At 38.6% G+C, this 24,690-nt stretch overlaps 1 protein-coding gene across 1 annotated transcript in view; it reads left to right on the plus strand.

Moving 5' to 3' along the window:
- Window positions 1–24,690, plus strand: part of LOC119120341 (zeta-sarcoglycan) — a 167,377-nt gene that overhangs the window by 96,421 nt on the left and 46,266 nt on the right. The window contains exons 2-3 of the mRNA XM_037247149.1: window positions 1,844–2,053; window positions 19,693–19,794. Coding sequence (XP_037103044.1) covers window positions 1,844–2,053; window positions 19,693–19,794 — 312 coding nt within the window. The remainder of the gene's footprint in view (window positions 1–1,843; window positions 2,054–19,692; window positions 19,795–24,690) is intronic.

Here is a 24,690-nt window from a genome sequence, read left to right on the forward strand (position 1 = left end):
CATTTTTTTTTTACCATGCCCCAACCTCATGCAAACATGAACTCTGTTGTCATATTTGTGAATGAAGTAAAATGAAGTAAAATATATTTACCACACATATTAGCAAAGAATCTGAAATGCCATCAGTCCCACAACTTAGACCTACTCTTACCAGTACCTGATCTTAAGTCGAGACTACTTTGTGTCACCAAATTGCCCGGTGTTAATCAAGGTAAATAATTAGAAAAGGTCCACTCCTCTTAAGTGTCCTTGGTTCTCTGCTTCGGCTCTGCACTCCACACAAAGAAGATGAACACGTGCAGTCAGGTAACAAGAAGAACAATAAATAGAACAGAAAGTCAAGGCAGCATGTCAAAACTTCCATCTTACACTTACCCTGTCCAGGGTCTTTTGGCAGGCAATGTAAATAACAGTATGCGCTTATCTCGTGTAGGATACTCAACTGTTGGAGTCTATCCCAGTTGGCATAAGAAGAGAAGCAAGGCCTGGGACTGATCATTCGTCAATCACAGGGCTGACAAATAAAAAGAGACAACTAATTACACTCACATTTACACCCATTGGCAATTTATAGTCTTCAATTCAATTAAAATGCAGTTTTCCTTTTGTGGGAGGAAGCTATAGTTCCTGGAGAGAAAGCATGTGAGCGGAGAAGACACAACATCAATACTGTGCATCCAGTAAAACTCAAACTTAAGTCTAGAACAGAACATTTATATTTGTAGGTGTCACATGTAAAGTTTGTCTCTATTGTACTGGTAATTCAGTTCAGCAATTGGTCGTCCTCTTAAGACAAATGTCTCTCTCAAAAAGACGCCTTGTTTTTCCCCCCCAGAACAGGGAATGGCTTGTAACTTTAATTACTTCAGTCGATACTTGATATTGCTCACACATGGATATTAAAGAGTTAACTGCTGATCCCATTTGGATCATATTGCTAACCAAAGCAACAGCCCTGAGGCACCTTAATCAGTCTATCGGCTGAATTAAAGTGTGGAGTCTTACTAAATGTTGTTCATAGCACAATGGACAATCAATCTTATGTTATTTGTAGATTATTTCCAGCGGTTAGAAATCCCTATTGGTCGCTCTGTAATGTTCTGCATGTCCGTGTGTGTGTTGTCATTTCTATTATGTTGTGAAATACGGTTTTAGATAAGGCTCCCCTGACTAGACGCCTCCATTTGGCCATTTGTTTACATATATGGCCAATGCCACTGTTTGTGGAAATACAGTAATACTGCTTTCCCTCTATCCATCATATTCACCCTTCCTGTCTCTGTTTCTACTACTCGTATTGAATTTTCATTTTTCTTTGCTTACCCGCAAGCTCACTTATAAATAAGACACCTAGTAAAATGGCAATTGTCAAAATAATTGTCCAATGATACCTCTTCATCTAAAATCAATCTTCATTTTCTAAATGTGTTGGCAAAATTGTTTTTCGAAATCCATTTTACAATCTGACAAGGTTATCACTATGTAATAAACGGATACAATAGAAATGTGAAATAAGAATTTTGCATTGGGGGTTTCTACATGTGATCATAAAATATTGTCTTTGTCTTTAGATTTGGTAAATCAGCGCATGAGTACTGTCCAAGATTATTTTTCTACGCTGTGTTCCAAGGATCTGTAAACCTTATGACCTCTTTGTTCGTGGTCGCAAGGTCGGTCATGTTTAGCAAGTATGACAGCATTTTCCAGAAGACCTCGCAGGCTGCAATCTGTTCATCTGCGCTATACAATGTCCGAGGCTACTGCAACAAAAGTGTCCAATACAGTGCATGTGTATGATATTTCACAACCCTATTCAAAAATTATGACACATTTGTTCTTTCAGATGACTCAGGAGCAGTACATTCTGGCAGCGCAGCCAAACTCCCTGCACCAGCGGGGGTCATCAGTGTGCGGAGCCCAAATGTACCCTGCGGTGGGAATCTACGGCTGGAGGAAAAGATGCTTGTACTTCTTCATTCTCCTCCTTGTCGTCACTATGATTGTCAACCTGGCGCTGACCATCTGGATCCTCAAAGTCATGAATTTCACTCCGGTAAGAGGCGAGCTGTCTGTGTGTCATTAAAATGACAAAATGTTATATGGGTCAGTGCTCATGAGGGACTTTATGTGAGGAACGCTTTTAGGGGTGGTTTAAAAGGTTTGCTGTCAGGTAAAAGAAAGGTTGTACTATTTGTGAATTACTCTAAAATGTTTAAGAAAATGTGCTCAAGAAACTAAAAGTTGCTACCTTACCCAGCTTCTGTGTTTGTCCAGGTGTGATGCTTGCCAGTAGTATGGATTAATTTCAGTTTTCACAAGGTCATCAGTTAAAAAATACTTAAGTCATTCTGGATCCAACTATTAAAAATATATCTGGATTTGCTGTGGCATATTCCAGTCTAGTAGTCTGTCAAAATAGTTTTCATCCCATTCTACAAAGAGCAACATTTCTTTAACTCGTAAAACTCTGTTCGCCAATCAGTCTGGGTTCATCTACTTTCAAGCTAGACTCATCCAAGGGTCACAGGTCCCAAGCCACCAATATCCCATATCGCCTCAAGGAACCAAAAGCTAAAACTCTGAGAGAGAGTATGCAAATGGTGCAGCATTTCACCTAGCTTATGTTTCAATATATACGAGGATATAAGAGCAGCAGTAAAAAAAAAATCAAAGGAAGGAGGGATGCAGTTAAAAAAATATGTATGCCTGCGGGATGGCAGCCAGCGCAAGGTATAAAAAAAAGAGCAGAGGATATTTCATTGGCTAACGGTGTGAAAAACAATATGGAAAACCACAAGACTGGAGTCATAAAGGCAAGAGGCGAGAAAAGGGGAAGCAACATCAATAAAAACAAGTCAAAGTGAAATAAATAAAGTATGATATGAATACATTAAAGTGCTAGCCATATAATAAACTGTTTTCATCATCATTAGTAGATTTATGACAATATAGCTAAAACTTACACTTTAAAGACTTGATTTAGAATTTTTAAAATTGAAACGCCGAGCGCATTATGCTAAAGGAACTGTTTTGGGGTGAAAATGGTGGACATGAAATGTTTCACAATTCATTAAGGATGTATAGTATGGCATGCATGCTCAGCATCTCCCTTCAAGCATCTGCTTTCTTGCTCCATAGAGACCCACTGATCGATTTTATTGCTTGCTAGAGTAAAAGTAAAGGGATGATGAGTTGGAAGGCGGGTGTTGGAACATCAGAACACCTTTCAGTTGGACTCACAGTACTGCACAACTAAATGGAATCACAGATGGATTTTTTCCCCAAATCATCTGATTTGTAACTGGCTGCAGGGATTTGATGAAAGTCTTTGTTCTGTTTGTGGTGACAAATACATACTATTGAGCAAGGGTCACCAACTCCGCTCGTCAAGGGCGACTAAACACATTGTTTTCGACGTTCACCACACCTGATTCAAAATGATCAGCTCACCAGCAATCCCTGTACAATCATAACTATCTTTTATTATTTCACATCTAAAAGACTGCCCTGGAGGACAACATTTGGTGACCCCTGACCTTACTCTTATGGTCGACTGGGGTTAAATTAGAAAGTCTTGGACAATGTGATTTCTGATAATACACCCGGGCTCTTTTTCCTGTGCTGCAGTAAAACCTGCCACTGCTGGTTGCTTCTCCAAGGCTTTCATTGAGCTTTTCTTCAATTACAGAAACTATACTGGATTTGGTAGCACCTTTATAAATTGTGTGTCTAGAGCCATGGTTTAATGAAACAATTCGTGCAGCTAAAAAGGAGTGCTACAAAATTAAACATAGGTGGAAGAAATAGCTGCAGGTACCTTATGGAATTCTAAGACTGCTGACACTGCTACCAGAGCACCATTAACGAGGCCAAAAGAGAACATTTGTCAACCTTTATTAAGGCTAAGCTTCTCAATCCACATGCACTATTCAAAACTATTGACTTTATTCTTCACCCCCTCAGCCTATTTAGACAGTCTTCCTCTGAAATGTTTAATAAAATCCTCTCGTTTCAAACTCCACATTAGACCCCTCTGTCCATGTCCCTTTTTTGGGTGGTGCTGAATTCTTTTGAAGCTGTTTCCTAGAGGTTTTTAGAGAATGTGGTTTGCCACATTTAAGCTGTCCAGTTTCCCTTATAACGCTGTTCCTCCTCATTTCTTAGAGGAGAGCCTCTCGAGAGGTCAGTCAGTTTTTGGCTGTTGTCAACAGCACTACTCAAAAATAAAATAAAAACTTGGCCTTGATCAAGCTGTGTTGAATTCTAGAGTCATTCCCAAGCTGCCTTTTATTTTAAAAATTCAGGAGAAAAGTGGTGCACACTCAGCTGAGATAGTTTTTGGATAAACATAACGCCATGGAGGTTTTTCGGTCAGGTTTTAAGATGCTGCATAGATTAGAGTTAGCCCTGTTATGATTTTTTGATGACATCCTCCTGGTAATGACACTGGAGACTGCGTCTTATTTTGTTGGACCTGACTGCAGCATTTGATTCGGTGGACCACAAAATCGTGTTGGTTCATTTGATTTTCTGTACATTTTAGAATCTATTTTTAGATTCTTTTGTCTTTGAATCCCAACTTTTACTCTCTGAGCTCCTCCACTAATGCATAACTGCCCGGGGCCTCAGGTCAGTGGACCGGACGCTACTGGAGGCACTGAGGATTAAGTGGAGGAGATTCAGAGGGGACCAAGGTTTTTCCGTTGCCAGTCCCTCCCTTTGGAATGATATCTCGTTAAATATTTGGCAAGCGCCCTTATTGTCAGTCTTTAGAACTCGTCCTAAAACACATTTTTATTCTTTGGCTTTTGACTCAGCATGAGAATCGGCACTGTTTTATTGTGTTTACTGATTTTATTTTATTTATTAATTGTTTTGAGGATAAAGCGGTTCAGGAAATGGATGGATGGATGTTGAGTTTGATTTTAACTTTAAGTACATCACTGCATGCACCCCGTGGTTATATTTAAAGTTCTCCATAAATAAAGTTGAGGAGAGAGTTGAGACCTTGTCGTATTTAGTTCTGACTGAAAAGGTAGACCAGAAAGAGATTTGGTTTTGAAGAGACAGTTTTGGCAGTAAATGTTGGTGGAAGGCATTGGCTCAACCTGTGTTTGAAAGGCAGAGTGAGTCAGCAAGGATATTCATGTATGCACATTGTGCCAGCATTTATTCAGCACCTGCTCCTGCTGATGTGTGTCAGTGGAAGCCAGCCTATTCATGCATTCATGTGTGCCTTCCTCTTTCAAATATGTGAGCATTTGCTGCAGAAATATTAATTTTCAGCTGACATTCCATTTATCCTGCTTTCCTCCTCAAGGTTGTGCTCCAACTTTGCAGTTTTAATCCCTCGTCACCAAACAGATCGCCTAGCAAAGTGTGTGTGAGCGGGTAAATTGTCTCAGTTTGATGGAGGTTTGACTTTTACTATCAGTTTGTGAAGTATTTTTTCATTATTTTTAAATGTGGTTGTTTGCAAAACACCATAGAGAGAGACGTTAAGGTTAGAGCCACAGCATACTAAAAAAAAAAAAACTATTATCATTATTGGATTTGTGGAATTGTTATTTTGTACCTAAATCTTTTTATTCCTTCAACGTACTTTGCATAGCAATTTATATCTTTCTTTCAAGAGCTATAAAACTATGTACATACATCTTCATTTTTAGAAACGGGACCATTTCCAATTTGGCTTTCTTGTCTCATCAGCCCCGTTCTTTGCAGCCCTAATGATGTACCGGAAGCAATAGACTAGAGATCTATAATTGGTACTTGATAACTGTGCATGCATTTACATTTCACTGTATATTATATTAATGCACAAGGATGCAATTGTTAACAAGTACTTGACAAATTAATATGATGTCACCATCTTACACTGTCACTGAAGAAATTAATTAGATTTTCTCACATTAAACACACTGTAAATATAAATGGCATATGAAGGCAGATTACTGCAGGAGAGAAAGGCCAAAGCTTTCCGAATCATATGCGGAGCATTGTCTTACCGATTTTTAGCCGGACCATTTGAATTTGTCATTTTCTTAGGCTGAAAAGGGCAATAGGTACACGATCTCAATTAGTGACCGGGCTGCACTTTGCTGTCATGGCTGCCATCGTCATTCATGCTCACCAGATTTGTGTACATTTTCACACTTGCCAAGAGTATCTTAAGTCCTTCAGCAAATATAAGATGACCTCTCTGTGGAAAAGGGAAAAAGCGTATCCATATGTGCAGACTAAGTGTGTTCGTGTGTTTATTTGCATGTGTTTATTAGTGTTTGTTAAAAGAAAAGGGTGTCCCATTGTGCAGGCTCAGCTTCTCCCATCCGCCCTCTGCCTTCAGGCTCCTCAGGGACATGATGAGCTGATCTGTTTTGCTCCCTGATGAAGTGGAAATGAGTGGGTGATCTGTCAAGAAAGGAAGGCAGCATTTTAAAAGTGACTGTTAGTGTCAGTGGTCGCACCCATGGTTTGCTCACTTCCTCAAGAACATAAAAAACAATGTTCTGTGGTAGATGTGGGCCACACAGTTTTTTTGTTGTTGCAGATCAGGTAAATCTAACACTTCAGTACAGGAGAAGATCGGCATCTTAATCCTTTTCAGTGCCCTGTAAAAGAATAGCAACCCTGTACAAAGATGTGTTCCATATTTCATTTTTTGTATCACACGAGATTTGCTTGTCACGTGATGGGCATGGTTTGTTACTGTATATTTTTGCTGAAAAGTTTTGGATCATTTTCTTTGCACTTTGCTGTGCTCCGTGTGTGCTGTTGAAGGCAGTATTAGCACTGAAAGCTGCTTTACTCAGCTCCTCTGCCTCTCAACATCATTATGGCTGCTCACACCTGCACACTGGAGTTTATTGCATACGCACACGGGCACACATTTTTCTCATTTTGTCAGTCGCGAGGCTGACCCCAGGTAATGGGAGAGTCCGGCGTGAAATGTACTGTCCTCCTTTGACACTCACACTTTTACCACGCAAACAAACATGCATAGACATTCATGCACACCTTAACACTCACAGATACACAAAGAGAGGTTAATGCCATAGAACAACTGAGTGCTGGCACACTTCAATTGCTTGGATAGTCAATTCATATGCTGCTTGGTGCGCAGCCACAAGTACATGTGCACGAACACACACGCACACACACAATACAAAGCAGGGAAAACCTATATCATTGAGTTTGATATATTATTATCTTGAATGCATCCATCTAGATAAGAGAAAAAAAGACTGTTAATTTTTAGGGGGCAGAAGCAACTTGGTTATTGGGCATAGCCTTGTATGACCCGCTTGTCGGGACAGGTTTGTGTATTTGTCATATTAACGTTCAGTCTCTAGTACATACAGTATGTCACAATTAATGGAATAGGACTTTATTGTCTCTTTATATGTACATTCTTGAAATGAGTTACAAAACAAAAGAGGTTATAAATGTCTTTGAGTCCACAGAGGAAAAAAAAACAAAGCTAGAGATAACCGCCTCTGTAAAAGCATAGATATTTTTGTAGTGTCAGCAACATTTTCAGTTTGATGTTAGAAAAGAACATAAAAACCTGATTTGTGCTTTTATGCATAAACGCAACCGCCCGTGACAGCTAAATTTGATTTAGTCAGCACTATAGTCTTATTATCTTCAGTAAAAATATGTCAAAAAAAAGACACAAAAAACACACACGGTGAGCCTAACGCTTCCCTGCAGTGTGTACAGATCTATAAGATCTAAAGCGTGTGTGTGTGTGTGTGTGTGTGTGTGTGTGTGTGTGTGTGTGTGTGTGTGTGTGTGTGTGTGTGTGTGTGCGTCTGTGTGTGTGCGTCTGTGTGTGTGCGTCTGTGTGTGCGTGTGTGTGTGTGTGTGTGTGTGTGTGTGTGTGTGTGTGTGTGTGTGTGTGTGTGTGTGTGTGTGTGTGTGTGTGTGTGTGTGTGTGTGTGTGTGTGTGTGTGTGTGTGTCTGTGTGTGTCTGTGCGTGCGTGCGTGTTAAGAAGGGGATTTTACATTTAGTGTGTCTTTAATGTATGTGTGGGCATGTGAAATAGCCATCAGTCAGCAGTTTTCAACTTGTTATCTCAGCTGGCACTCAATCATAGATATTAACAATGATAAATAATGAACACACACTCATTTTTCAGGGCCCCAGAGTGAGGGTGTCCGTTTGTGGACTAATAGGAACAAGTGTGCTACTTTAAGTGTTTGTCTCGCCGTGTCTTAAGGGATCAAGTTGCTTATGCTGAGTTTTATGCTGACGTTCTTGTTTGCGTGTTATTTCTCGTGTTTATTTCATGCGACATGATGCCATGCTCTCAGAGCTCCTGACCCAAGTATAGAGTGGTACGTCAAATTAGTGGCACAACAGTGCTGTTTAAATGTTGTTATCCCAAGGTTTTAAACAATGTTAAATCACTAGGAAGGATGTACTGTGGTAAGTAAGCATTCATCCGCATATCATCTCATTAAAACCTTTGTCCTGCCTAATTTCCCTCACTGATTTTCTAATGGGATATTCCAGAATGAAAACTTTCAGCGATGGTGTTTTATAACGTTTCAAGAGATACTCAGACGTCTTAAACTGAATCATTTAATGGTGCTTGATATTAAGTAGGAATCAGACGACAGAGCAAGTCACTGTTCTAATTTTAAAGGCTGCCTACCTCTTTATCAAGGGAACTGTATATGGGGTGTGACAATAAAGAAATGAGACTGTCTCAGCCAAGCTCATGACTCAATGCAATTTGGCTAACTGCTTATGTGTGGTTCAACTTAACCTATTTTTCTTTAATTGTATCATCTCTCACTGTGTGGATGAGGCTTTTATTTAGCAAAGTCTTTGTCACACCACTGGAGGTGGCACAATGACAGAACAACAAAAAACGAGGATACACACGATTTTGAAAGAGATGAAGACATCTTATGTATTTGTGAATTCAGTCAAATGTGTTCCTTTTTATTATTTCAGGTTGAACATCATTTTATACATTTTAAGCGATTCAGAAGCTTATTTTGGAAATAAGAATCTAAATTGAAAATTTTTGTAGATGTATTTTATGCTGTTTAATCGCTAAACCACACAACCCCAAGAAAATATTTTTTTAAAAAGAAGAATCCAATGTCCAAAATCATTTATGTCGTCACTGCAGTGGCTAAAAGATAAAACAACGTGCACAGCCATGTTTTCGTATGGGCCCATCTTTGTCTCAAATAGAGATGACAGTCCCTGATCCAAAATCCAAGCAGCCCCTCGGCATATACAAGCACGTGTCACCGGTCCCATTTTACTAATTGCACTTTAGGAAAGTGTGGTTATGTCATGTCGAATTTACTGCTTTAGTCCACAACACGTTCTGTTCCCTTCGTGCTTTTCGCCTTCTGACCTGTGACTTAATTGTATCATGGTCAACGTAGCGAGCCTGTCTTGCGCCCCAAGGCATGCATGACAGGACCAAAGCCAATCCGCAGCTGATCCCCTCTACATCCCTGCGCTGTACTCGTTGTTGGGACCTACCTAGATCTCGTCAGTCTGGACCCGGTGAGGTCTAATTCTGATTTCTGTTGTTGGTCTAACCATTAGATGTTTACTTCTTCTTGGAGCCGTTTTGGTTCAGAGGTGCTCCATCGCACTCAACCGTTGACATGCACTTTTTCACGTGCTTTGTGTTTGAACACTTCAAAGCTATCACAGGTGAAGCGGCTATATTTGTAGCTTCGGATGTGTTCGGCCGAGCCACACTTTGCTTCTCAGCAATATCCCTCCGGTTTGGCTCATCTGAGGCTTCTGTGAATTTGATCGCCAGTGGTGTTTTCTGCTCATGTCATCATGGTCACATCCCACATGTAATACAGATGACCACAAACAATATCAATTTTTAAGTCATCTTATTTCTAAAAGAATGATCGTAAAAAGTGGTCCAGCAAAAATAGGCACTATGAAACCTGTAGTAAGCGTAACCAAGCTTGAACTGTCTGCTAGTAAAGCTTTTTAGCTCCATAATTACCGTTTCACCGCTTGGATAGATGGCTTCCACGCACAGTCCGCTATTACAGCTTAGTTGGCCATGTAGTCACTGGAGGAGAATCCCATCTACACCGAGTACAGAGCAGTGACGCAGAGGGGATCAGCTGCAGATCGGCTTTGGTCCTGTCATGGCCAAGCTCCGCTTCAGTAGCTGGAGAAATTTTAGATGGATACAAGTGAATTTGTGGACTTAAGAGATGTTCTCATGTTACCAAAGAGGATGGCTGCTGTCTGGCTGATGTGCTGAATGTCCTTCTACTGGGAGATCATTTCCCCTCTTTACACTATCTAATGTCTTTTACTGGACCTTGGGTTATTGGCATCCAGAAGAAATGATGAGTAAACGCACATTTAAGTAAATATTCTGATAATAATGCGCCATAATTCATAATATGGCTTGCATAGCTGTGGAAAAAAAACTAAGCTTGGTTGTACAGCCCAATTTAGATGTCATGGGACATCCTCTACTTGCTCAAGTAACCATGCTTGCAGTACTGTAATAAATGTTATTACCGCAGAAATGCTGATGCTTGGTCTATTATCCAAGGGGAATGTAATACTTTCAATCCTAAATGTAACTTATGGAAGTAATTGGTGACGTCAAATCTAAAATTGTCCGACTGCATGCTGAGGAGAAGACCATAAACTCTATATGGTAATCCAAATGGGATGCAGGTATGAGCGTTTTACTTCACAGATCATACTGAGAATGTACTTTTAATGCTAATCCGAATGTTATGCATAGGAAAACTATAAGCAATGTTCTTATCAATTCATGTTGCTTTCAAAGAGAAGCAGTAGCCTACTCTTGTATAATGTAAAATATTCAGCAATTTAAAACATAAGTTAAGTAATTCTTCCTCCATCCTTCATCAAAATTGGGTAAATACTGGTCACAGTTTCCATCCGTCCGCAAGTTTGTACACATGTAAATGTGTTTGGACGAGCACATTCTTACAAATTATTGGGGAACAAACATTCTGTTTTTGGTTGCCTGAAAAGTGATGATCTCAGAGCAACAAGGAAGCGATATGACATACAGTATATATGTCTGTAATACTGAATTGTTAGATAAGGAAAAACAACAACACAGCCTACAAAAGAAACTGTGCCTGTTAACTAATGTACTACCCGAGGAAACCATGGTTTCACACACAGCAGTAGCCTCTTGACTGATGACCTGTCCATCTGGGAGTCCAATCCAATCTCAGGCCTGATGATCTGAAGTTGTGTTTCTTCACACACTACTGCTCTGGGATATTTGTGTGTGAGCACAAGGCACTAATTTGTGTCTTGGTGAGCATACTCTTTATCTTGTCCATGTGAGCATGTGATATATTGAACATTTTCATATTAAGTGATTGTCCTCCATTAACACCAGGAAAAAAAACAAAAAAAAAACAATGTATGGCCTTTTTTAATTGAGTAATTCCGGAAGTGTCCATTTAACATGCACCTCTGCTGTCAACTCATTTCACATTACTTTTTGTTCAATAATGAACATTATGAAGTAAGATAATTTGCTATAAAGGTCAAATTCTGTTGACCAAAATAATGAATTAAACAGATTTCAATGGGGAATGTCACTGCAATGATTTGATGTCATTGTGACCTTTGTTGAATGTGTCACTTATCTTAGTATCCACTGTTACAAACTAAGACAACAAGAATATGAACATGGATGGACACTGCCGTTCTTCATTAGAAGATATTATTATGCGTATTTGATTATTTTTGTATCCATTTTTACGTTTGTTCACAACAGAACTTGAACTTTGACCCTATTGCTTATTGATGCGGTCATTTTGTCTGTTACAAGAAACATTTTCTGGTACCTTGTGATACTAAATCTGACTGTGTTCTTTTCTATATACATACAAACGAGGCCCACCATGGGGGTTGTGCTACCTGGTGTGTCAGCTAAAGTGTTGACAGCCTACTGGCATGTGCGCCACATTGATCTCCGTCATCCACAGATGAGAGCTCTGAGCGTTCTGGGAGGGATCAGTCACTTTGGACAGCAACTTCAGGGATTTGCCACACTGTCAAAACAACATCATAACACTTAGCCACCTGCCTGGTATGGCGTAAGACCACCTGTTGTTGACCCATCAAGACATGGACCGCACAAGCCCTCAGATGGTGCGCTGGCAAATCGTTTTCGTCCTGTATAGTATATGATGGTGATGGCACCGTGGATCAAACTTGTTTATCCAACACATTCCGCAGATGCGCGTCTGGATTACGACCGGAGGATTTTGGCTGTGAATTTATTTGTGTTCCTCAAACTTCTACACCATGAATACCTAATGACGCCGACTTATTTCAGCAAGGCACTCACCCAATCAAGGCTCTAGACTTGCATGTTTCAGAGTCACACTTGGGAAAACAACAAAAGCATCTTTGTTGACATCACATGATTAAAAACAAGGAATTGAATTGATGTGTTTTTCTAACACAGCATGTACAGTACATAATTTAGCTGTGCAAATAGATGACTGCTTAGACACTGCTGCAATGGGAGCTGCACCCACCAGTGTGATAATGACCGTTGGTGAATCTAGAAGCATGCAGTATGTGATGTTTTACTTTAAAAACACAAAAGGGAATTGATGTAAATTATCAACTGAGGTGCAAAGCTCCTGCATCTGTGACACGCTTCCATTCTGTGGCAGATTCCTCTCAACTATTTATTTTATACAGTGCCGAATTGTGTGTGATGTATACAGTAATGCAATTGTAAATCATTGGCTTCTTCGGCGACTCGTTTTAAAGTTACATAATAGCTCTGCCATTTCTTCAAGAAAGAAAAAATACTTCTAATCAAGTTGTGATTATATCAAGTGCAATCTTGCACATGTTCTCTTAGGGTCATATTTCCATAGATTCAGTTCTTTCATTATTATTGCTGAATTAACGTTGACATCGATATTCACAGAACTAAAGTTTTTACGATTGATGAGGTCTCCATAGTTGTCTAGCTTGATGTCATGAATTAGTTTGTGGTGACATCCAAATCATTGGATTACGAAATAGATACTGTATTTGTAAATGAATTCTTCCAAATTATGTTCTTGCAGAGCTTTGTATTGCGAAATAGTCACTCGTGTTTGTCTCTTCCTCATTTTTGGTCTATCATCTTTCCACATTAGACAGCAAAGGTACAATTGGTTCAATTTAGAAGAATTCATTGACAGTGTTCATTCACTGCAGTAATTTATCTTTATTTTTCGTTGACATATAGGGCTTGGCTGTTAAATTTCAAAACCAATTCTGTTGTTGTTCCAAACAATGTTAGAGAAAAAAAATAGACACTTAATGGGCCAGTACCAATCGATATAATGAAGGCCAGATGGCCAATGAGAAATGATTATGTTCATCTGTTACTTGCAGCCATTGTATGCTACCCACGGCCTGAAATGGAAAGACAATTTATTTGTGTTAACGTTTTAGTCAAGTGTTTACCTGACCAGTTCTTAATAATCTAAAAAGGCTTGATTGAAAATATCCATCCTTCTGTTTTCTGAACTGCTCATCTTCCTGAGGGTTGCGGGGGTGCTGGAGCCTATCACAGTTGTGTTTGGGTTGTAGGTGGGGTACACCCTGAACTGGGATTTGAAAATGATTCTTTGTCCTGTGGTCGAATCATTTATTGGTCCCCACAGTTTTGATAAACTGGGTGGGGCCTTCGTCATTTCACCCACAATGTAAGATTGTCATGCAATGGATTCTATACTTTGCTGTCAAACAAAAAAAAAAATACTCCACAGAGTAATGTAATGTTTATTTTCCTTCTAAATAGGGAACAGTTACTTTCGTTTTATGGATGATGAAGTAGATACCTTCCTTGACTCCCAACAGGGAGCAACATATTCCATCAGATGTCTTTCAAGATGCAGTGAAAGGAATTGAGATGCCCTTGATACCTCCCAATATCAGTTAGACAAACCCAACGTCATTCAAGTTTCAAAAATGGAATGAACAGTTTTGAAGACCCACAAGAAAGCCCTTAGAGTACTAGATTATACGGATGGAAAAATCTCTCATTTGCCATTATCTATTGAAATACAAGAGCATCAGACCATAAACATTATAAACTAATTCCACTCTGTGAGGAGGGCATGACCTTGTTACTTAAACTTTAAATAATGCAGTGTTTGACATTGAGCTAGTTTTGATGGGAAAAACATTTCTGTCATTGTTGTGGCATCTCATACTTCATACTATAGGTCTCAACTTTGCCAAATGCCAGGCATATTTTATTTTTTTGCCAGCGCAAATAACAATATAGCAGACCGGTTTCTACCAAGCTGGAAGCATTTGTAACTTCTTTTAAATCAAAAGGACTAATGTAAGGCCAATAAGCCAAACTGAAGTCACTGAAATCATTTTGGAATAACAGGTTTCTATATTGAGATGTAAAAGCTACCTTGACCTTGTTTCAGTGAAGCTCACTTCCTTTGGGAAAAGCTTGTACTTCAAGTTGTTTTGTTTTAGTAATCATGCCCTATCCTTCATATTTTCAATCTGTCAGTGCCTCTCCCATTGCGTTTGAGATCTCTCACTGTTTTGTTTGTTTGCTCCCCTCAAATGTTCATTTTACCACTTTCTTTTATCCCTTCTCTTCTACATTTCATTCTCCATCTCTCCCAGCCAGTATGTTTAGCCAATATATCTGCAGTGACTGACAGCACATGAAAGACCCTTGCCTAATATGCACTCATTTAATCTTGTGGGTGAAGATAAAAAAAATATATATAGGAAAGTTGAGCACATGCAGGCAATCACTTTCAAATATGCATGTCAATACCACAGCCTTGTCAGCTCTTTACACAAACAAAAACTCTCAACACACACTTCACCATCTGTCTACATGCTGCCATGTGTACACTGCACTGATGGATTGGCTAGAGGCATACACACACTGTCACATAAACAAACACACCCACAAACTGAAAGGGTTCCATGCATAAATCACATGCAGTTTTGTGTGCAGACAAGCTGAAACAAACCCACGCTATTCCTATTTGCACATAGTGCTACCTCGCGGTGTGTCGAAAGGTCTCTTGAACATATTTTTGAGGATGACTGTTTACTAACTCGCATATAGTCACACTGTTACTCCAACAGTGGAGGCACATTTTTGACGTATTGTGTTCTTCTTTCAACGCAGCACAGTCTTGACTCTTGGCTTTGCTGTCAACCTTAAAAAAAAAAGAAAAATCTCTAATGCAGTTTTGTAAACTCCTTTGCTAGTTTGATCCGAAGTAAAGTGGAACCACAGTTTATTCTGGAATGAAAAGATTTCTTTGGCTTTACCGTTATTTTTTTAAAAGGAACATATTCTAATAGGAGGCGGCTCGGTGGCGCACTGGGTAGCACGTCCGCCTCACAGTTAGGAGGGTGCGGGTTCGATTCCACCTCCGGCCCTCCCTGTGTGGAGTTTGCATGTTCTCCCCGGGCCCGCGTGGGTTTTCTCCGGGCGCTCCGGTTTCCTCCCACATCCCAAAAACATGCTTGGTAGGCCGATTGGAGACTCCTAATTGTCCCTAGGTGTGAGTGCGAGTGCAAATGGTTGTTTGTCTCTGTGTGCCCTGCGATCGGCTGGCAACCGGTTCAGGGTGTCCCCCGCCTACTGCCCGATGACGGCTGGGATAGGCTCCAGCACTCCCGCGACCCCCGTGGGGACTAAGCGGTTCAGAAAATGGATGGATGGATGGATATTCTAATAGGATTGGAATCACTCTGTCATAAAATTGGTAATTCCTTTCACATTGGGAATCATTTACCTCCCATTGTTTAATTTGCAATGGAGGGGGCAATGCTGAATTAGCTAGTGTCGATGTAGCCATATTGCACTGACATTTGCATTTTTTTGTCATTTACTAGAGTAATGCTATCTGTTCAGTAATGCTATGTTCAAGGACACACACACACACACAAACTAAGAAATCACTCCCCACAATGTTTTATTTCACCTGCGGTCCTTCTATGAACAAAACCTCTTTCACATTTCATGTCTAATTGAGTTATCTCCGCTGACCTATAAGGCCACAGATGTTTATTTGTTTTGGAGCCCATTTGTTGAAAATTGCCCATTTCAAAATGACACTCATGTCATGCCACACCATGACACAATCCACAAGGTACAGCAGGTCAAACATTTAATTTAATGCCTTCCACTGGCAGGCACTGACTACTGTCTATTGTGTCTGCTGTGCTGGTTATGACTTCATTTCCACAAAGTCTTATGCGCTTTAGTCAAGAACACAGAGTGCATCCTGCACAGACACACTATGCAGCTTCAAATTAACACAGACCAGCACACATCACCTAACATTAGCGCCAACACATCCATCAACAACATAGCCAGTCATATATTTTATACACTGCTTGGTATTCAGGTCATATCAGTCCTAGTCAGAGAAGTGACCGGGTTGTTGATGTGCATGGAATTTAAACTGCATAAGGAATCTTCTGTCACTCAATAATTTCTTTGTCATATTTTATTTTGGCTGTTTAGCATTCACTGTAACTTGTCGGGTCTATTCTTAACTTAACCCTTAAATTTATGTGGGACACGGAAGCTCATGAGTGTATTGTATAGTGCATTATATAGCACTTTATATGTGTGTAAATCATACATTGAACTTTTTCAGGTCCAAGATTTTTCATTTTGTCATGTTTGATAAATGTATTTAACCTTTTCAGAGATATTGGTGAAAATGTTTCATATTACTCAATCTACATTAAAATATTCCATCCATCCACTATTTGCTCTACCTCTTATCCCCATTAGAGTTGTGAGTAAGATGGAGACTATCCTAGTGGACTTGGGGAGAGAGAATTGAGGTACACCCTGAACTGGTTGCCAGTCAATCATATTATACTTATGCAGGGGATAAACAACCAGTCACAATATAGATTCACAAGACTTTCAGAAGCAGCTTGCATTGTGTGGAGTTGCATTCAACCACTATTATGCCACACCACTGTGGTTAATAATAAAATTAAAGTGATTGAATATGGTTTACTGTTACCTCTCAAGCATTTTGAGACTCAAAAATATAGCTGTGCATGAAACTGGATCTAGTTGCATATATCCTTTCTTGGAACAACTAATTGATGCAAATTAAAGTTGTCAACACAACCACTGTAGAAAGAAACAGAACTTTAACCAGTGGCAAGATGTGTGCTGGAAGATTTGGAGGGCATTTGACCACTGAAGCAACTGCTCATTCCAAATCTAAGAGCAAGGTCATGAAGATAGTTCGAGCAACCTGTAAAAGTTTGAAATCAATACTGTAGCCAGTGTGGCGGTAAAATGATGGCAGTGATATTTTATTGTTTATTTATTATGTCTGACCGATGGTATTCATATGAAATAAGGATGTTCGATACCACATTTTTCAGAACGATACCAACGTCAATGTAATGTAGTGTCATACTGTAATCTATTGACTGTTGGATTTTCTTTTGAAAGTTACTTCTAAGCCTATTTCAAAATATGTTTCAACCTCGATAGTGAACGTTTTCTTTTCTCGACTTAATGTTCACCTTCAAGTAAAAAAAGAAAGAAAAAAAAAAGGAGAAACACATAATTTTACCCTTTTTTCATTAGCTTGTAAATCCAATGTGACATCTCACCCCATGTAGATAACTTACTTGAGGATGGAGCAACATGCCAAATATTCACACTCTCTGTTTGATTGCTTATAACTCTGCACAGACAAAAGAATATGAACATGACATGAATACAAAATATACAGCCAAGACTTTGGTCTTTCATTTGGCACATTATTTATATAATATTTTTCTATTCCAAGAGATACACTAAAGTGTAAAATGTGTGACATTAAGCCCCGGTCGCCATGTAATGGCAACATAGTATGACTGAAATCTTACTGGACAAATAATATCATGTATCCACATACAGTACTGGAACCAACAGCCCAGGGATATTGTAAATGATCAAAAGAATAGACTGTTGAGAAATGTGTATATTAATATAATTCCATGGGTCAAGTATTACAATTTGGGGTGTAAATGTAGGTCAGTGCTTCTGATGGTGTTTAGGCCATCAGGCAAGGCCATTATTGGCCATGACAGCTCACCTCTGTTGTTTTGTCCTCTTCATCAGCGCACAAATGCTCTTCAAGGTGACAAAATGCCACATTTTGGGGGAGAAAATATTTTTGAGACTGATATTATATTGTAGTGTGCTTAGTTATAATGAAACAGTTTAGCCCAGTTTGCACCTGGTTGTACGAGTCAGTTCAGTTTAGTACATTTAGTATGAATTTCTGAATGGAGCCAAAATATCTGTATATGTACAAGTCATGTATGTCGCAATGTTTTTTGTTTTTTTTTAGATATTCATGAGAAATAGTTCCCTTTTACTTGATTGTTTACTTGACCGGAGTGTGTACATGCATGTGCTGCTTGTACTTTTTGTTCAATGTTTGATTCTGTAGATGCTTCTCCTGTGTTCTAATGCGGATATGTGTTTTTCCATTATGCCTGTGTTTTGGACTTTTCAGACCTGTTGTGTTATTTTTTATTGAACACGCGTCATGCGCCACTGTTCATTTAATTTAATGGCCGCAGATCACAGAAAACATCTGGCTGGTTTTTGTTATTGATTTTTTTTTAAAATCTTTTAACGGACTGCCAAGTCTGATATTCTGGGATTTGTTCTAGATCTAGGTGTGCATTAAATTGCACTATTACTAAAATTCATTGCATCACTCATGCGCTACCATTTCTGGTGGGCACTTAAATAATGCTTAGCTTTTTTTTTTCTTCTAATACGCAATTTAAATATGGGTTTCTATACGTAATATGCATTGAAGAAAAGAGCACACGGATATAATGTTTTCCCTTATGTATGAGAGTTTTTTTTTCCATCCATCAATAACTTTTTTCTTAGGATTTTGTTTTGATAGAAGCATCTCTTGAGCCTGTCTCTCTTTGAAACTTTCTTTAGCTCCTCGCCCTTAATTCTCCATTTCAATCTTTCTCACGCCTAAAGTTTCCAATTTGAAAAGATGTTTTGGTCTGTTGCACCGGCAATTAAGGATAATTAACAATAGCACCTTTCCACATTCAGTTCCTTTAAAAAATATCAGTCATTTCCATCAATAAATGTGATTATGAAGGGGAAAAAAAGTCAAGTGCCCAGCAAGTCAAACTCATTTGTATTCATCGTAGCCACAGTGGCAGGTCAGTCATTATCGCCTCATCGTGTAATTGAGACAAGAGTGAGCTCAAATATTGACAGCAAAGTCATTCTCTGTACTGATGTCAATGCTTCTATCCTTGTTGAAGACATTTTTAGAGATTTTTCTAATGTCAAATGAGAGTAAACAAGATTGTTTTTGTACCAGGTGCTTTCCCTTGACCGAAAAGAAATTAGACTCATCACTGTCACACTCAAATATCCCACCAATCTATTCCATTGAGTTTATTACACACTCAATCTGTCGTACCATCCTAAAAATTTTAAGTCGTATTGTCTTGACGTGACTGCATGCATTGTCATATCCTCAAACGTGACCCTTCATGCCAAAAATGTCCTTGAAAAACATACACTCTTCTTCTGTTATTATTATTGTGCTGTGGCTGTTCTCACAAGCAAGCACTGACCACCATCACCCTCTCTCTGGTTATAGGAAGGAATGGGCAATCTGCGAGTGACCAAAGAAGGGGTGAGACTGGAGGGGGTGTCTGAATTCCTTTTGCCTTTATACGTCAAAGAGATCCAGTCCCGAAGGGTAAGTGTGAAAATGTAAGGTTTTGCCTACAAGTGTAAAGTGCACCTGTCGCATGGTTTTAATTGTTTTCTTTAATGTTTAATGTGGGTTTTCTTAATTGTACAATACTAATAATTTCAAGTAGTTACAAGTCCATACACTTGCTCTGTTTGTGACATCATTGCAATTTCACTACATCACTTAGTGCAAAGGTAGCACATATGAAAAGAAAGACTCAAATCAATTCTGGATCCCACCAGAGGAGCCCAGTACATGCACATGATTAATATTTTGGGGTGAAGAACACTGGTGATGTTTTTTATTTAGATTTAGATTATTTTTAATATAATTTGATCTCCACATCTGTCAAAAAACAAATGCAACATCTTTCAAAAGACTTATACAGTTCAAGTACTGCAGACTACACTATACAATTATGCTGCCAAAAAAGGTAGGCTACTAAATACAAATGAGACTTTTACACACATTTCCTGACAAATGTATGTATTTAATTTTTAAAAACACTACAGTAGTATACCGCGACCCCCGTGGGGACTAAGCGGTACAGAAGATGGATGGACTACAGTAGTATAGTTGTAGTTCAACATAATTCAATCTAAGTCAAATTGTCATTAAAATGGTTGTGTTTACAGAGACATTGTTAATAAAATAAAGCTGATTCTTATTTTGATTCTAAAAGCTGTGGGGTTTTTTTTCTTTTTTTTTAAATACTGTTTTTTTTTCTCTCTAAATTTTTGATGAGCACTGAGTGTTGTTTCAGATTATCTGAAACCAGATTGTTTGTGTTGTATTTTTTTTTTTGAGTTACCCCCTTTGTTCTTATCACATTGATAATACTAGCCTTATTTAGTTTACTTTGACTCGGTTTTTGCATGTAAATAATACATAGGTCATAAAAATGAATCTTAATGAAATATTCAGGCTTTCCCTAGAAGGTATCTATCAAAAGTGTGCGTCTGTGGATGCATGCGCGAGTTTTTGTATCTCACTACAACATGTTCTGACATTTGTTTCAAAATACCTCCATCCATCAAACCCACCCAGAATTGTCATTGATTCTGCTAGTGAAGGCAACATAGACAATGGGTGCGCACTTAGAGCATGCTTGAAATGACAATGTGTGTAAAAGTGTGTGTTTGTGTTATTAGGGCAGCTACACGAATGACACAGGTTTTGTACATTTATAGTGCGGTGGGACGGGAAAATAGAGGGAAAAGTAAAAAAGTTAAAAAAGAATCAGTCTTTCAATACAAACCTCTTCCCATTGCTCCAGCCATGAGATCATTGCAGCTCTAGGATATCATTACACCATTTATCCATTGCGCCGTTTATCAGTGCGAGTGGCTTCAGAAAAAGATGGAGCTGTGGAACATCAATTGGAGAGTTTGGAGGATGTAATTGAATTCGATGTCCTTTCAAAGAACCCAGACATTGGGTGTAAAAGACGTGGCAAAACTTGGCCGACTACTGCACTCAGTACGACAATGTGAATTCAATGTTTTGGTACTTGGTTGACATGCCTAAAAATGTTTTGGTGTTTATGTCATTATTGGGATTTATCAGAAGAGGAATCGTAATGCAACAACGAAAGATGTGTGATTTTGCGTGTGTTTGAGTGAATGTCTGTTTTATATTGTTGAAACCTGAGTTTTAACTTTTTAGTATCATTATTGTAATTATTACTGTACATTGTAACATAGAGTCTATCTTAAATACTATATGGTTGAATATTATAAAGTATTAACATGCCTTTTAACAAGTTTTGTATATGATAAATGACTAAATAAAAATGAACAACTTTATAAGACAAATAAGAGGAATCAGTACCAGTTAAAGTTGTAAAACTATTCTAACCTAATTACTATGATGAATTCTTTGAATATTGAATACTGATTGAGTATTGTTTTCTATTTTCCGAATAGGCAGCAGATTATTATGCTTCATGTACAGTAGATAAACTGATGGATCATAAATATTAAACTTTTAGATTGTTAGCATGATATCCAGTCTCATCAGATGCTTGTCCAATTTCCTTACACAAAAGAGGCCGAGGTCAGTTTTGACCAAATCTAAATTGTATGTTCACATTGACATGCAAAAAAAAAAAAAAAAATCAGATACATGTCATATGTACGTAAAAAAGAAACCAGAATTGACCTGCTGTATGATAATGATCTTATTTTCAGTAGATGGACTGTCTCCTATTTCGACATTAACAGCTATCACAATTGACCATAAATAATGCAGCGGTTGCACTGGTTAAGGGGAAACTTGCTGAATCGGAAGTATATGAAACTCCTGGATGACCCAATAATCTACTTTATGAGAAGATATACTGAGAGATAGGCACTTAAAAAACAGAAAGAAGGGGTGAAATGAAGATGACAAGCTGGGAAGAGATAGCTGCAGATAAATGAGTGACCACAAATCAATGACTGTACAATGGGTTGATGCCACAAATCTATCTGAGATAGATTTTCTTTTTGCAAATGTTCACTCTATTTAAACTTAATGCCTGCAACACATTCTAAAAAAGCTGGGACAGTTTCATGTTGACCTTTTGTAGTATACATGACCTCTCCTTTTAACAAAACTCAAAAATTATTTGGAAACTGAGGTTAATTATTGTTGAAGCTTTGTTAGTGAAATTATTTGATTTTTTTTTTTTCCAATCAAACCAATAACTGCTCATCCTGAAATTTCCTGTACACGTACCCTAACTATGCCTCAGCCTAAAATGATAAAAGGCCCTTTAACAGATCCATTAGTGTGTAAATAAGAATCATCAGGTAAATTATTTTTATCTTCCTTGATAATGCAAAGTTATTTAACAATGAACACTTCGGGAAAGCATCGTGTTGATATGCTTTACTTGTCTTGTACATGTCCACTTAACAACCCAGAGATGTCAAATTGGATTCACTTTCATTGGGCATTGATGCATCCCTTTTACTAACAATCATACATTAATAATGACGCCTTAAAAGGAAGGAAATCTTTTTACAACCCATAATAAGTTGAAAGCCGATATACTGTACAAATACTTACACAGTTATTCACACACGAGTCCGCGTGCACACAATCACACAATGGCTAACAGTGACAACTCAACTCAGAGAACGGCATATTTCTCAGAGCGACACATGGAGGAATGTAATTCCTGAGTGGTGATGAAAGACAGGATAATAAGAGGCCTGAATATAAAAACGTAAAGAAGGAGGTCTTTTTGCAGTAAAGTACTCAGAGTGAAGCAACCACTCCAAATGGAAAGAATGAAATGAATAAATACGGGTAAATGGTGGCGCCAATAGGAAGCATGTTTATTGCCTTTTACACAATTGCACATATTATTCCGAAAGCTAAGATCCACAGGACTGGTGCCAGGATCCGTGGATCTGGCCATAGGAGGAAAAATGATGGACAATAACAAAATACTAAATTGAAGATACCATCATGTTTGTCCATGCCTTTTTCATTTGTTTGTTTTTTTAAAGTAATTCTGCTGTACTGCAACTCAAAAGCAATATCTGATTTTTACTGGTTAATGTTCATTAAAACTCTCTTTGTTTTTATTACTATTGTTTTTTTTTTCTTATTATTAACAGAAGGGTAGCAACAATTTCGTCCATGTGTGGATATTATTATGTCATGCTTGTGTTCTACACAGTGCACCTAATTTCCAATTCTGCTAGGAGGGACATTTTTCAATTACATTATCTTTAGCCACCCAGTATGCAGGGAGATGACGACAGATATATGTAAGGTGAAACACATCAGCATGAGTGCAATTGGAACAGATGGCTTCTGTAAAAGAAGAGATGATATACTGAATTTACAATACTGTGTAAATGTTCTACGCCACTACTGTCCATGTAGTTCTAATTGACTTTTTATCTATCCCAGCTGACTTCAGGCGAAAGGCAACCTCAACTGGTTGCCAATCACTTGCAGGGCACACATATACTGTCCAGCACAGAGACAGACATCCATTCACACCTTCACTGAGTGGGAAGTGAATCCATGCTGCCTGCACCAAAGGCAAATTTAGAGTACCACTTCGCCGTCAGCGACTATAAAGAGTATATGTTCGTAAAAACTCCATCCTCCGAACCTTCACAAGAAAGTGCTGGGCACTGATTTGGTTGGTGTAGCTCGGACTGCACAGGAGTCACCACCCTTACATCAATACCAAACCCACATATCAAAATAAAAACAGGCTATAAAAACTAGGTATGTATAAGGTTATACAGTACAATATATGTTTTTATATAATACTATCAATCATTGTAACACTGGCACAGGCAGGAGCCTCTTGTGCAGAGCGCTGGAGTTGGGTGAGATGGCTCCAATGAGTCCACTAGTGAAGAGGATCCATTTTAATTGATTTCAACTTCATTCTATTGCAAGTTGGAAAATAATGTTCATATAGCCTAAATGAATTAAAAAAAGAATCAAGACTGTTAAAAGGGCTGAGATGGGTCTTTTCAGCGAATAATTATATTTGAGTGTGGGTATTCTTTTTCATTTTATTATTTGGGGGATATGGCTCAGTGGTAGAGTGGTTGCCTCACAATCCAGATGTTGGGGGTTTAATCTTCAACCACTGTAACCATGCCAAAGTGTCCTTGAGCAAGACACAGAACCCCCAGTTGCTCCTAATGGCATGTCATCAGTAGGTGAATGGGATGTGAAGCGCTATACAAGTATAACCCATTTACCATTATTTGAGGAAGGCACCGATGGTACTGTTTACCCTCCAATATAGTCCTGGCAATGCCCAACTGTTCATCAACTTCTGTCAATGAACAGATCAACAAACACAGGGAAGACATACAGCACCTCGTTTTTTTCACTTTCTTAAGAAATGAGCCTTGGCTGAGGCCTGCGCTCTTCTGA

The sequence above is a fragment of the Syngnathus acus genome, chromosome 1 (genome assembly GCF_901709675.1).
Source record: "Syngnathus acus chromosome 1, fSynAcu1.2, whole genome shotgun sequence".
In the NCBI taxonomy this organism is placed as follows: Eukaryota; Metazoa; Chordata; class Actinopteri; order Syngnathiformes; family Syngnathidae; genus Syngnathus; species Syngnathus acus.